The 16,096-nt window shown below is 42.6% G+C and overlaps 2 protein-coding genes across 2 annotated transcripts in view; both read right to left on the reverse strand.

Annotated features, from left to right (window-relative positions):
- Positions 1-16,096, reverse strand: part of CPB2 (carboxypeptidase B2) — a 131,060-nt gene that overhangs the window by 5,572 nt on the left and 109,392 nt on the right. The window lies entirely within an intron of this gene.
- PROB1 (proline rich basic protein 1) lies at positions 668-6,250 on the reverse strand. The gene has a single exon (XM_083606387.1). The coding sequence runs from the start codon at positions 5,663-5,665 to the stop codon at positions 1,163-1,165; it is 4,503 nt and encodes a 1,500-aa protein (XP_083462513.1). The 5' UTR covers positions 5,666-6,250; the 3' UTR covers positions 668-1,162.

Raw genomic sequence — 16,096 nt, forward strand, 5'->3', positions numbered from 1 at the left:
CCATGGTTGACTGTGAAACACACTGTGTGCTCCTGCTCCCTTCTTCTGTTCCATTAAACACTCTCATATATTGCATGGTGATGCAATTTGCTTCCACCAAAGAACTACAGAAACTGTTGTTTAAGGGTACCTGGAGTTGCTAGGAGACCCCTTGCAAAGAGACATTTGCCTGCACCCATAACAAACCCAGGATTCTTTGGGAGAAGCTAAAGAGGTACAATGGTGCTTTAAATGGATGTGGCCCCAAAGAGGCCATTTTTAATAGTTGTGCAGAAGAGGGAATTTCAGAAGGTGTAGCTTGCATGACAATCGGCACCTGCTGAAATGCCCTCTTCGAGACAAATATTTAAAAATGCTGTCTTCCTTTTCCCTCTGGCCCACTTGACGGCTAGCAAATATGTTTTGTTTTGTTTTGACACTTACCAGCCTCTTCAGCGCACAGCTCTAGCAAAATGTGAAGCTCTGAGGAGAAGCCATGTCTGCCGTTCCCAGCTGCCTACACATATCTCCACCCCCTCATCTTCAAAACATTTACGCTGATAGAAACATGCTAGTGTCGACTGGGCTCTGATGGCAAAAGTGAAGAGAGGTACCATGAAAATTTAAGGAAGCCTGAACATGTTGTTGATTCGTGCATAAATATACAAAAGTATCAAATCTCAAAAAGTTTGGATGAACATTTAATTTCTACAGAAGAGTCAAGAGATGTGGCTAACTGGACTCCTCATAGAAATAGACTTAGCATTACAATCATATACCTTATAGCACGCCTTAAGGAACAAACTTGATAGTTGCAAAGGAGGACAACCTCACAGGCTGAATCCTGGTCCCGTTGAAGTCAACACCTAACTCCCATTGGCTTCAATTAGCACCAGAATATGGCCCTTTACTGCCAGGGACGTTTACATTAAAATCAAATTTACTAAGCCAGTGAGGTGCACTGTAAACTTTTGGAGCCCCATTATCTCTTTTGGGTCTTTCAGAGCCCAAACAGCAGAATAAACTGAACTAAAGGAAACCAAGCTTTCCCTCTCCCTTTCATTCCTTTTTCACAGATTCCAGGAAAGGAGGTTGGGTTTGACCTTTTTTTAAAAAAAAGAAAAGAACAGAATTATCTGAAATACAAAAACAGTTTTCCCAGTTGCCCTTGTCACTCTGCACGTCACATCCTAAGGAAGTGCCCCTTTTCAGTTCCAGAAGGACCAGAACTTGAAGGTGGGGAAAATAAAGTTTGATTGGGATTAGGACTTGAATTCATTCCAGTGGGGATATAGTACAAACTCTCCATGTAGTTGCCATCGGCGGTTTGGGTAGCTGGAGGAACGTCGCTCTTCGAAAAATGGCTGTAATTTTCGTTGAGGTTTGCATTTTCTTGAGCGGGTTGTTGGTCTTGAAGATCCAGGTTGGCAGGGGGCATCGCTGGAGGGGGAGGGGGGAACCCAGGAAACCCAGAGTACGACATGTAAGGTGGTCCATAACCTCCTGGATTCATGACCACTGGTGAGAAAGGAGACTGGTAAAGCCCGCTGTGTGACGATAGTGGGACTGGGGGTATCAGGACCTCAATGTACTGCCCTGTTTCTGGGTCATAAAGCATCTTTAACTGAGGCTGCCTCGGCGGTTCCACATAGTAGCATTTCCCACTCTCTGGATCAACCAACATTTTTCTGTGTCCCTGTAGAGAAGGAGGAGGAGGAGGAGCTGCAGCCGCAGGAGGAGCAGGATGAAAGTGCCTTGTTGGACTTGGGGCACTCTTACCAGATGGAGAAATTCCTTCATTTCTTCTTGTGAAGCTAGGAGACTCTTCAAGTCTTAGGGGGAGTTGCCCATGGCTTGGGTGACTGTATAGCACGTTGTCGGAGGGTGCCTTCCTCTCCATTTGTTTTGGTGGGAAAAGTTCGTGGCTTATTTTATTTCCCGATGCTTCTCCACTCGGCTGGAAGGAGACATTGGAGGTGAAAGAGTTGTTGTCAGTGTTCAAAGGCACTGGGTGTTTAACAGTTGCTTCAGATTGATGGGTTTTCACAGGAATCGTTAAGTAATTTGTGTTGTCAGCCTGGGTAGCTGAAAAATACTGTTCATTTGTTGCCTGATGTTTGTTGGAGTAGTCACACCCTGGGTCATGGAGCTTTCCATAAGAGGTTGATGGAGTAAAAGAGGAGTTTGATATCACCTTGATTCCTTCAGTGTACTCTGTTGGTGCTAGTGGACTGTTTGAAATCACACAATCAGACTGTATTCTGTTGTGCTTGTCCAAGGGTCTGGTGTCTTCCTGTACTGTAGAGTCATATCTACCATCTGCAAAATTGCTATTTTCTTGAGTCTGTGTGTGAATATTTTGGGTGCTTGTCACTGGAGGCCTGATGGCTTGTGGGTACCTACAGCTTCCATGAGATGATCCAGATTCTGGAAACATATTTTCGTCTTTCAGAAGGTTATTGGAAGCCACTGAGAAGAACTCGCTGGATAAATGTTTCTGATAGGGCAACTCGGCTTCTTGGGTTTTGCAAGGGTCATTAATATAGCTTGTGGTTCCACAGCCATTATCTCTCCTTGTGATTTCCCGTACATAGGTAGAAGATGGGATCCTAAGAGACTCAGATGAAGCAGCATCTTGGGTTTCTCTCAACAAACTATGTTTAGACTGTGGCACTGAATCTTTCATGGTCCTTTCATCCAGTCTGGAGCAACTAGAAGCTGGAAAATAGTCCGTTTCAGTTTTGTGTGACTGTTTGGAGAGAGAACTGTTGACTTTAATATTAAGCTGAGATTCTTTCTTGGCAGTTGTAGACGAAGGCCTGACATTTAATTCACTCCGCTCATAAGGCACTTGTTTGTTTTCAACTTGCGTCGGAAATTCTTTATTTTCAACAAGTTTCTTGGACTGAATTGTAGTAATGTGCACTGCAGGTTCACCCACTGAAGAACATTTGCTTTCTGGATGACATACAGGTACATTTTCGTGTGTCTGTACTGTGGGATTAGAATTATCAGTGGACTCCTTGCTCCTTGTGCTCTGATCATGTAGAGAAAGCGTTGACACATCAATGTCCCCAATTTGGTCTTGCTTATTCTCCTGTGCATTGTTTGCTGTTTGCATATCATCTTTCCGACATATTGATGTGCAGCGTATGAACAGAGGTGAAACAGCTGGGGGCTCCTTTGGTAGCACAATTAAGCTGTTCTCACTTTTGCTTTCAGAATAGGATGCCTGATCTACACTGGAGCTGTCTGAAGATTTAAAGCCAAGATTATATGTGTCCTTCCCTAATTTTCTTACACCTCTGGGTTGATGTATTCTGGCCTTCTCTTTGCTTTCCGTTTGAATTGTCTCCCCTGTGTGAGGTGTTTTTGGGGGATTTGATTTTTCACCACTGTGTGATTTGACAGAAGCTGGAAAAGCCACAGATGAAAGTTTCATGCTCTGAAATGTAGGCAGCCTCCGCTCATTGGAAACTCTGTCCAAAGATTTGTGCCTAGAAGCATTTGGAACATTATGCTCATTCTTGATCTGAGGGATGAGTTTCATTTCTTTGGTTTTGGATGTGAAGATGTTACTGGGAGTATCTTTGGGTACCACAAGGCTTTTCGGTTTCAGGGGGAATTTTTCTTCCTTTGACTGCGTGTGCCTGCCCTGACGAATGGCTCGCTGCTTCAGATTTGGCCATGGCTTTTGTGGCTTTGCAAATTTCGGAACTGCAGCCAAGCTTTCCGTATCAGCCTCCATGGACTCAAACACAGCTCGGGCTCTCCTGTATTCTTTCCTTACCCCAGCGGCCTGCTTCCTGGTGTTGCTTGATTCTATTACATTCACACACCCATCTGCCAAAATGGGGAGTCTTTTCAGCTGCGCGACTTCTTGATACTTCAGTCTCTCATTCAGCTCATTAAATGTATCTTTCAGTTTGCAGACATTCTCCCTTAGTTGCTCGTTGAGCACAACTCCTTTCGTTGGCCTCAAGGCGTCCACGCCGTCTTTATTCACTGTGATGGGCTCTGACCTCTCACTGGTGGAATGGCTCTGCACCTCTTCCGTTGAAAAACTGCAGTCCGACTTAGACAGAGAACTGGACTTGCCTTCTAAACTGTCCCCTGGGAGGTCAGTGCTGATGGACGAAGGGACAGAAGAGGTTGAGCTCCCTCGGACAGACGCTTGTTCCATTTTAATCCTGTGTTCATACTGCATTTTTTTAGCCAAAACGTTTTTCACCAGGCTAGAAGCCATCCTCGTTTTGCTGTAAGCATTGTTCAAAGAGGCGGCCTTCAGAAATTGCTTATAATTCAGCCTAAACTCATCGCTGATGTTTCTCACTTTCACACACGACTCTTTTCGTGGTTGTGTGAATGGCTGGAGGGCAGCACAGTCCCCAGCAGCACAAAAACCTGCCTCCTTCTTCTCCTTCCGTCTTAGCTGGATCTGACGCTTGGGCACCATTCTCTTTTTAGAGAGGCTCTTTTTGCCATCAGCATTCTCTAGGGCGACATCGATGCACTCAGCGTGCTCCTTCCCCAAGACGCCACCGAGCAGTCCTGCATCTGGGGCTTTGCTGGCTGTTGGGAATAGCCGGTTTCCTTTCGCGTGGCCAACCACCACTGTTTTCCTCTGATCACTGCATAATGGCCACCTGTTCATTCCATTACTATCTTCCGGCAAGGAATTGGACAGGCTGGAGGATGTCCTGTTACTGGAACTATACATATCTAGGTAGCTGCCTTGTGGGCATGAGAGACTCTGGAAGGACAGAGCAGTAAGCTTCTCTACTTCGTTATCAGCCTCATCAGAGTCACTCAAAACACATGGGTTTTCAACAAAATATTTGGGGCATGCTGGTTTGCTACTTACAGGATCATGCACTCGGCTGCCAAGGCTGCTTTTCTTCGGCTTGCGTGCACTGGGTAACATTTCCTTGGATCTGTCGGAACTGAATTGTGCAGGATGATCCAAATACTTCGATCCGCTGTCTCCTGGCTGCAGCCTCCGTGTGACTAGCCCCATTCTACCACTGCACACTGGGTCTGAGCTATTCTTAGCTTTGATTGACATCTGAACCTGTTGCTTTTCCTTCCCACTGGAACAGAGTTTGTCTCTGCAGGTTTGATCTTTTATAGTACCCTTGGGGTCTGCCTGCAGGCTCGGTGCTCTCGCCTCTTGGACTGGCAAAGACTCCCCATATGTCTCGCTCCTGCGTAAAGGAAAACGAGCTCGGGATCCTCCAGATGTAGCAGCGTAAGTATTCCCCTTTGTGCCGCACAGGCCCTCTCGTAAGACGTCGCTGGAACTATTCAAAGTCCCGTGGAGTTGGCTGGCTGTAACCTTGGAAATCCTATCAGCAGGGCTTGCCTGAGCTGCAGGAAGGACCGACGTTGCTGTTACGCTTCCTTGCTCATGTTCTGAGTCGCAGCAAGTGCACTCCTCGAGACAATCTCCAGCTTCTTCAAAGAATTCGACACAGTCCTTGAAACTCTCCACTTCCTCTGAACCCGGCGCTGAACGGTAAGAAGAACTAGACGTGTCCGAGGTGCGGTCTCCTTTGGAATTGCTCGGAACGTTGCAGTCTTTCTCTGGAGGAGAATGGAGTCTGCAGCTGTAGTTGCTGATTTCTTCTCCGTCCGGACCATCAGGCTCAGGAGATAGTTGACTGTTTCTCGTCACGCAGGGGAACATTTTTATGCTGCAAAAACCATTCAGATCTGAGCTGGAACAATGGGAGTCTGGATCCTGTTTTATCGCTGTTGCAGCTGGGTCTGTTCCCACTCACACTTGGCGAACTTGATCTTCTGGGAGAAGCTCATGTTCCATCCTCTCCCTGTTTAATCCAGTCATGATAAAAAAGCGAAACCTCTGGTTATGTCATGTGCCTGTTTGAGGGAGGCATGCCGAAGAAAATAGAAACACACACATGCAGCGTGCTATAAAAACACAAGCATCAGTAAACAGAAAACAAAATATCAGGGCTATATTTGCTTTCCTTCTCTCCAGAGCAACTCAGCCAGAAGTTGAGGTACAGAGCAGCTAGTTCCAAAATGCGTTATGGCTTGCAGAACAAAGTACTCCGGGAGGCACCGTTAGAGAAATAAAAATAAAGATTAAAAATCCAAGCGTATTAGCATGGTTGCTACAGCTGTCGTCTGATAAAATAATTTTTAGTCCTTTAATCACCTAAATGGCTGAATAAATTCATCACTTAAAAACGAATACAATTGTATACGCGTAATACACCGATCTTGAAGGAAATTAGGTAAGACATGTTTATGCATTTCTTCCTACGTGAGAGAGGAAGAGAAAAGCATATTCTGGGACTTCTTGCCCTCTGCAACTTTTATAAGTACACATATTTAAAATAATTTAAATATGGTACAGTGGTACCTTGGGTTAAGTACTTAATTTGTTCCGGAGGTCCGTTCTTAACCTGAAACTGTTCTTAACCTGAAGACCATTTTAGCTAATGGGGCCTCCTGCCGCTGCCGGAGCATGGTTTCTGTTCTCATCCTGAAGCAAAGTTCTTAACCCGAGGTAATATTTCTGGGTTAGCGGAGTCTGTAACCTGAAGCGTATGTAACCTGAAGCGTATGTAACCCGAAGTACCACTGTATCTGAAGAAGTGTGCATGCACACGAAAGCTCATACCAATAACAAACTTAGTTGGTCTCTAAGGTGCTACTGGAAGGAACTTTTTTATTTTGTTTCGACTACGGCAGACCAGCACAGCTACCTACCTGTAACTTAAAATAATTTAACATTAATCAAAGCAAGAGTTTCCCACGTATTCAATTAAAGGCTGCAGTTCTAACCGTTGTTAATACTGTTGACGGAGGGGTTCAAAAGCAACGCAACATTCCCACTTTAAGGCAACAGCTTTCACTCAGACCAGAGTTTCCCAAACTTGGTCTCCAGCTGTTTTTTGGACTACAATTCCCACCATCCCTAGCTAGCAGGAACAGTGGTCAGGGATGATGGGAATTGTAGTCCTAAAACAGCTGGAGACCAAGTTTGGGAAACCCTGACTTAGACCAAGGACAACCAATGCATTGCCCTTCGGGTGTTGTTAGACTGCAATTCCCATCAGTGCCAGTCAGCATGGTCAATGCTCAGGGATGATAGGATTTGTAGTTCATCATCTAGAAGGCACCATGTTGGCTACCCTTGCTTTAATATCTTTGCTTGCACAGCAGCATATCTGGACTGGCAACATCTGCTTCTGGAGTGGTTGGGACGGTTGCTGTGCCTCCAGTCTTCTAGCTAGACTGGTGACTGGGAGCGGCCACCGAGACCATATAACACCTTGAAAATCTTGAAAGACCTACACCGGCTTCCAGTACGTTTCTGAGCACAATTCAAAGTGTTGGTGCTGACCTTTAAAGCCCTAAACGGCCTCGGTCCAGTATTTCTGAAGGAGCGTCTCCACCTCCATCCTTCTGGCTGGACACTGAGGTCCAGCGCCGAGGGCCTTCTGGCGGTTCCCTCACTGCGAGAAGCCAAGTTACAGGGCCTTCTCAGTAGTGGCACCTGCCCTGTGGAACGCCCTCCTACCAGATGTCAAAGAGAAAAGTAACTACCAAACTTTTAGAAGACATCTGAAGGCAGCCCTGTTTAGGGAAGCTTTTAATGTTTAATAGGTTATTGTATTTTAGTGTTCTGTTGGAAGCCGCCCAGAGTGGCTGGGGAAACCCAGCCAGATGGGCGGGGAATAAATAATTTATTATTATTATTATTATTATTATTATTATTATTATTATTATTATTGCAGTGGTGATTATTGCTGCTTGCTTTGGACTTCCATTTCTGTCTCCTCCATTCAACTCCTTAACTCTGTCTTCTTTCAAAGACTGAAGCTGATAGCACAACAATACTGTGTGTGGAGGGATTACTGTTTTCGTTTGTTATTATGGTATGTTTTTCTGGGTTTTTATATTATAAACTGCTCTGTGATCTTCGGATGAAGGGTGGTATAGAAATTTAATATATAATTATAATAACAACAGCAGAAACTGGCCATTTGCTGCTGGGAAATCTCCCCTTCCCATTTACCTCTAACTGACTGAAGTGTGAAGGCCTAGGAGCAGTTTGCATTAGCTCTGTTCTTGAGGACTGACCCAATAGGAATGAAGTTTGCACCTATCATTTTGCATTTCCAATCACCGTGCCCATTTGCCCTGCAGATCTTGTTTAGTTTTTGTGGGGTAAGGCAGGATAGCACTGGGAAATTATTTTGAGTTGCGCTTCTAATCAAGGGAAGCAATCTGCTAATTGAAAGACAAACTACCGTATTTTTTGCTCTATAAGACTCACTTTTTCCCTCCTAAAAAGTAAGGGGAAATGTGTGTGCATCTTATGGAGCGAATGCAGGCTGCGCAGCTATCCCAGAAGCCAGAACAGCAAGAGGGATTGCCGCTTTCACTGCGCAGCGATCCCTCTTGCTGTTCTGGCTTCTGAGATTCAGGATATTTTTTTTCTTGTTTTCCTCCTCCAAAAACTAGGTGCATCTAGTGGTCTAATGCGTCTTATAGAGCAAAAAATACGGTAGATAGATAAGGGGTCTGAGATGAATTGCAGACAAGTCATACGGTCAGCCTCCTTTTAGGACTGGTGTCCGGCTGAATCCATGGCTGCCCCTTAGACTGAAATAACGGAGATGGGCGACAGAGCTTTTCACACGCGGTATCTTCTCTGGGAAGGCTTTGGCTAGTTTGCAGATATGGATCTTGCGAAAATCGTTCACATAATTACAACCTTGGTGATAGACGCTTGCAATGTGGTCTGCATGATCTGCCCTTCGGGACTGCTCAGAGCCCAGGCTTGGCACAAAATGCAGCTGTCTGCCTGACAACAGCATTATATAAGCACAGCTATATTTTTACTGACTTCCTGTAACCTTCTGTGCACCATTCAAGGTGCTGTCATTATCCCACAAAGCCCTCAAACACAGGGCTAAATATTTAAGATCTCTAGATGTCAGTGTGATATTCTTAGGATTTGTCCAGCCCTAGAGGGACGTTTTCTAACTTTCCTATGAGGAAAAAGCTCATTTTGAATTGCATGAACTGCCAACAAGCCAAGGTCAAATTTTATTAAGGTCCTAGTCACCTAATGATTTCATATTCTCATAGCTCCATATTTGTCTCTTCTGAATGTATTACAACTGTCACTAGCTGCAAAAAAAGAGAAAAGGAAAAAAGAATGCACAGGAGAGGAAAAAATGGCTGTTTCTTCTTCACAGTGATTAATACTAATATAAATACAACACATATTAACGTAATTGTAACAGTGATGCCCTGATTTGGTGATAATGTTATTATTAATTTAATTGCTTTTAAAACGTCAGTTTTATTGTTTGTTTTTCTCATCTCTTTTTATTGATTTTTAAAATTCTTGATTCTGACTTTTATTTACTGTGTTTTATATACACAGCAAGCATCCTTCCTAACAAAAGTGACTTAGCAAAGCAGGGAGCAAAAATCTTGCAAGTAGCATCTCCCCAAACTTGAAGCTCACCCTTGAAACATACAAAAATTACAGACTATCAATTGTTTGAAACAGCAACCTCCTGCAGTTTTTCTCTCCTTTTCCTACTAGGGTTTAATTTGAGCCAAGATTGCCTGTAAACTGAGTTTAACAGTGGGTTTTTTCCCCAGGGTTCAACTCTGAAACAATTATGTGGTGACAGTAGTGTGCCTGTTAGGAGGGTGGCCAGAATATCTTATTTCCAATGGGGTTTTATCTTATAAAAGTTGTCTCCTACTCCAGAATACCTCAGTTCTATGAAACATAATTAGCTAATTTGGAGTGAGTTTTTACCCCTACAAACTGCAGCATCTCTCACAAAACTGCAATTATCAATTTCAGAAATACAGGCCTAACTAAGGGTGGTGCTGTGGTCTAAACCACAGAGCCTCTTGGGCCTGCCGATCAGAAGGTCGGCGGTTCGAATCCCCGCGACGGGGTGAGCTCTCGTTGCTTGGTCCCAGCTCCTGCCAATCTAGCAGTTCAAAAGCACTCCAAGAAAGTGCAAGTAGATAAATAGGTACCGCTCTGGCGGGAAGGTAAACGGCGATTCCGTGCACTGCTCTGGTTTGCCAGAAGCGGCTTAGTCATGCTGGCCACATGACCTGGAAAAATTGTCTGCGAACAAACACCAGCTCCCTCGGCCTGTAAAGCGAGATGAGCGCCGTAACCCCAGAGGTGTCTGTGACTGGACTTAACAGTCAGGGCTCCTTTACCTTTACCGTTTTTTACCGTCTAGTATACTTGCAGCAGCATTCTTTGCTTATTAAAAATAACAATTAATTTTAATTATTTTCCGGAGACAAGGTGGCCAAGTCACTCTGCTGCTCATAAAACAATGAGTCCTGTTCCCCCCAAAATGCTGCCTACCCACTCTTCCATGTTATTCTGAAGCGCCCTTCTCTAGTTTAGTGCCATCCAGATATTTTGTGCTACAAAACCCGCCCCGCATAATCCCAGATAATCTGCCATTCAGGCTAGGTGTGATGGCAGTGGATGCATCTGGAAGGCTGGCACAGAACCTCATAAGAGCATAAAACAAGCCTGCAGGAGCAGGCCAATAAATGGCCCTTCTATTATTATTATTATTACCGTATTATTATTATTTTCAATTTTTTAGTTAATTTTCCAAATTTATAACAAAAACAACACAACACAAAAAAATATAAAAAGAAAACAAACATATAAAATTTCTTCCAATCAGAATCCAAATTAATTTCCATTATTAAATGACTTCCTTGAATCCTTCCTAACTGATTTTCATTAAGTCTCATTTTAGCAATTTTCCAATATTCACTTTCTAATATAATTAACTAGTTCAAATTACTAACTTCCTTTCGTTTCATCATAATCTCAATCCATAGTACTATACAATTCAACATACTTTAATCCTAAAACAATTTAATACTTGCAGGTATTTCCACTTATATTATATTATAATATTTAGCTAGATATTCCTTAAATTTCTTCCAATCTTCTTGATATTTCTCCTCTTTCTGATTGCGGATTCTTCCAGTAAGGTCAGCCAACTCCAAAAAGTCCAGTATCTTCATCTGCCCATCTAGTCCAGCACCCTCTTCTCAGTAGCCCACCAGATGCCTTTGGGAAACGCTGCAAGCGAAACACGAACACAAGAGTGGTTTCCAGCAACTGGTATCCGAAAGCACTGTTGCCTCCAACTGTGGAGGCAGACAAGTGTTAAGTTGTGGGTGAACATATCAGACGACACAGCGATTCTTCAAGCAGCTCTTGTTTATTCACAGGCCAGAACAGAACTGAACTGAAGGGTTCAGCCAGCCTGCTTATATAGAGCTCCACTACAATGCAACAGTAACAACTTTCTGTAACTATCCAGTCACTGAACATCACTTTCAGTCCCTTATTTGCATATGTGGACCTGAGTGAAAACTATCTACAGTATCCCCCTGCTGGCCCAGGGTGAGAACTTCAGTACATAACAACCACCATGGTAGCCATTGATAGCCCTCGTCACAATGAATTTGTCTAATCCTCTTTTGAAGCGGATTCACTGCCTCCTGAACTATGCACTGCACGAATATGTTCTTTATCTGTCCTGAACATTCAGCTTCATTGAATGTGAACGAGATCTAGTGTGATGAGGGCTCAATTTCAAACCACAGAAAAGTACTTACCACCATTGTGTGAGCCTATCAAAAAATTCTGGGAATCTATTTACAATGAATTAAAAAAAATCCTCAAATATACCTTAATAAAAATACCCGAAGCCTTTCTCCTGGGGATAATTGGGGAGGAAATCAAAAAGGAAGACCACACACTCTTTCAGTATGCGACAGTGGCTGCCAGAACTCTAATAGCGCAGAATCTGAAGACATCAAAAATCCCAACTATAAACGAATGGCAAACCAAACTATTTGACTATTTAGAACTGGCAAAAATGACACAGAAAATAAGAAATCAAAAAGACATAAAGTTTAATAAAGAATGGAATAAATTTATGACATACATGGAAAAAGAGGTAAAAAATCTAAAAATCACAGTAGGTGTGACGTAACACTTGTGACGTAAAGAGTCTTTTGAGGAAAAGAAACTGCAGATAAAAAAATCATATAATATATTCTGAAACCGAGATGAAGGGAAGTCAATTAATGTTGTGTGTTATTTAGTTATTTAGTTAATGTAAGTTAGTTAGTTGGTGTTTTATGTTAGGTGATGTTTTTTCTTTTGTTCTTTTTATTATTATTATTTCTTTTATTTATGTACTCCTTTTTTGTATGTATGTGTTATGTATGTTTATTTCTTCACTTGTTTTAATGTTGGATGTAGTAAAATGAATTAAAACCAATTAAAAAAAAAGAAAAGTACTTACCACCAGATCCCTACTCAGAAGAGTGAGCTCAGCAGGCCTCCCCACAAAGTTGATTGGAGAACTTAACTCATGAGCCGTTCTGGTGCTCTGTGGGTATGCACCCTTAGGATATATATTTTTTAATGCACAGGCTACAATCCTAACCTAGCTCCTGCCAACCTAGCAGTTCGAAAGCACGTCAAAGTGCAAGTAGATAAATAGGTACCGCTCTGGCAGGAAGGTAAACAGCGTTTCCGTGTGCTGCTCTGGTTCGCCAGAAGCGGCTTAGTCATGCTGGCCACATGACCCAGAAGCTGTACGCCGGCTCCCTCAGCCAATAAAGCAAGATGAGCGCCGCAACCCCAGAGTCGGCCACGACTGGACCTAATGGTCAGGGGTCCCTTTACCTTTACCTTGCAATCCTAAACATACTTGCATGGCAGCAGATTACATTGAAATAAATGGGTGCTTTGAGTAATCACTGCCTGCAAGCCATGCAGGTCCCCCTGGGAAAATATCTGGGCACCTAAAATGTGTATTTCTGAGGTCAGCTGCTGTGCTTGAATATCAGGTGGCTCTTTATCTCTCTGCTTTCATGACTTCCATCGATACGTTCAGCTTATTTGCCTCCCTCCCTGCCCCCACTAGCTGCCACTACATCAGCTGATAGATACTGGAGCTGGAAAGCCTGTCCCTAGAGAATAATCTTTGCACATTTCACAAGGAGTGAGAGTACTGTTGTGGTATCAAAGCTGAACTTGACTTTTGCCCCACAGAAAATTCTTATCTTTGTGAACTGCCTCATTTCTCCTGTTCTATCATTGCATAGCTTGCTCTGTTAAATAGACCAGCGTGAACTAAATCAAACTGCATTGCAGCCCAAATATTCAGATGTATTTTAAATTGTTTTTCTGTGTGTGTGTGAAATGGATCTCAATGACTTAAGGTTTCAAAAGCCCTCAGCCCTAAATGAATGCAAACTTTTATAGCTCAGTTCTGGAGACTTCCATAATCTCATTATATAAAGGAGTGGGGAACCTTTGTCCCTCCAGATTTATTTTTTTTAAATAAATGTTTATTAAATACAAATTAGAAAACATACATATTCACCACAAAAGAAAATACAAAAGAAAAAGAAAATATAACTAACCAAGGAAAAAGAATTAGAGAATATTTTGTCTCTTTTCATATTTACAGTTATTTATACCTCTATAAAATGCTATTCACAATAAAGCAGTGAAATGAAAGATAAGATATCAGAAAAAAGAAAAAAAGAACAAAGAAAGAATAAAGAACTAAAGGAAAAAAGATCATAAGTGGGGGAAAAAATTAAGTAGATAAGTACTCACAATACATAGCTGTTTCCCATCTATATTTATATTCAATTGTATAATTTCATCTTGTCCTTATCTACCTTAAATATATTTTTTTTAAAAAATAAAAATAAAAGACTTCCACCGTTTGCCTCACGCGTTTTTAATAATCCGTTCGTCAGAACCTCTGTTCTTCATATTTTCCCTTTGGATTTCCTTAATGTCTCACTTTGTATTTTTTATATTACGCACAAGATTATTCTAAACACAACCAGATTTTTGTACTTGAGCCCTGGTTTTGTAAATAATCATTTAAGCACTCCTATTGCTTCATAACCATAGTTTTGGATTTTCTCCTTATTATATCCGTCAATTTTGCTAATTCCAGGTACTCACAAAGTTTCCCCAACCATTCTCTTTTTGTTGGGATGCTGTCTTCTTTCCAAAATCTAGCAATCAAAATTCTTGCCGCTGTTGTCGCATATAAAAATAAGTTCATGTTATCTTTTGGGATATCTTTGTCTAGAATTCCTAATAGATATTCCTGTCCCTCCAGATGTTGTTGAATTACAACTTCCATCAGCCCTAGCAAGTCCCATAGCCCAAGTAAGCTCCACTAAACACACTTTAAAAAGATGCTTTCCTTGCATCATTTAAGTTTTCACTTCCCATTGTCTCAAGTAGCTCATACTATGCACGTAAAGCACTTAGTTATTTCAGGGCCAACTGAAATAACTCCTGAGTGTTGAAGTTTACTCCAACGGTACCAGCAACAAAACCTCTTTATTGACAGGCAGCTGCTAAATTAAGGTTAAAATTACCACTGGAAGCACTCGTACTATTAGTGCAACGTGAGTTCTTGTGAATATTTCAGTGTCTAAATGTCAGAAGGCTTCATCGATCCAACTCCCCAAACATCATCACAAAACTGAAATGTTGCCAAGGTAGCTGAAGTATATCTAACACAGACTGAGCTGGTCAATTCGCAGTAGAGGGATCCAATCTGTCTGATCCCAAAGAGGGTGCCAAACCTGTTTTAATTCTTAGCTATGAGCTGCGTTTAGATTCTAAAAGAGTCTAAAATAACCTTCCAGATCCCACATCCACAAAATAAAAAAAGTCAAATAAATAAAGTCCCCTGCCTTTTTTTCTGTTCAAAAGAAAACCATTCTTTAACTGGAGCACAAACAAAGACATTGCAGATAGATCAAAAATGTGCAGAATAAGCTGCAATGACCTGATCTTGCTGAAAACTACAGTAAACCAATTTATTTATTTAAAAAGATCAGCAAAGTAACAGCAGGAGGTGTTAATCCACTGGGGGCATGCCAAGACTGTAAGCTACTGGATACGCTAGGTCAGATCGGTTCACCAATGGAGCTAAATTTAAAGTCTTGGGAATTTAATAAAAAATAAAAATCAGAAAAAGTGGCGTGTCAATTAACCCTTTAAACTGAAAGCAAAATGTGAGCTATTTATTTGTTACAAAGGTGTCTGCAAACTTGACATGAATACTGGCAGCATCAACCCCGTGTGGGAATCCCTTGCAGGTGATCGCAGTGCCTGGAGATAGACAATCGGGTCGTGTATCCACAGCAGTGACCACAGGAGGAATGACTGCTGGGAGGAATGCAGAGACGCCATGGTGCACCTGTAGCAGCAAAACTGAACGCCTTCATCTGCCCCACTTGCAATGAAACATGTCAGTCCCGTATTGGTCTCTAAAGCCACAGCAGGCGCCGCAACCTTCCAACAGCTTGACTTCAGCCCCAAAGGCGCATTCCCAAGACAGACAGATGCCCGCAACCTTGTGCCTGTATTGTTCAAGGCACGTTGCCAAAAGCTGGGCTCAAAAACAGTACACTGTGAAAAGTCCCACACAGATATTCGTAAAGGTGCAAGTGTACAAGAGCCAAATGAATTGTGAGGGTCGATTCCCCGTTACTGTAGGCATTCCAGATGGAGTCAGTGCCAAATGCCAGGCATTCACTAGGTCTGGGACATCAGCCAGCAGAGGCTGAACCAAGCAGCTGTAGTTCATTCCCGTTTGGAATTTACCCATCTTCTAAGAGAATTTTTGACTCTATAGCCTCACCAGGTATGGGGCCATAACCTGTGTTAAAAAGTAACCAGGCATTCATAATCAAACTGTGTTTCTCTGCAAATATACAGGACACTAGGAAATCAGCCCTGAGTGCTCACTGGAAGGACAGATCCTGAAGCTTAGGCTCCAATACTTTGGCCACCTCATGAGAAGAGAAGACTCCCTGGAAAAGACCCTGATGTTGGGAAAGATTGAGGCCACTAGGAGAAGGGGATGATAGAGGACGAGATGGTTGGACAGTGTTCTTGAAGCTACCAGCATGAGTTTGACCAAACTGTTGGAGGCAGTAGAAGACAGGAGTGCCTGGCGTGCTCTGGTCCATGGGGTCACAAAGAGTCAGACATGACTAA

Source organism: Podarcis filfolensis (genome assembly GCF_964270895.1).
Source record: "Podarcis filfolensis genome assembly, chromosome: 3".
Taxonomy (NCBI): domain Eukaryota; kingdom Metazoa; phylum Chordata; class Lepidosauria; order Squamata; family Lacertidae; genus Podarcis; species Podarcis filfolensis.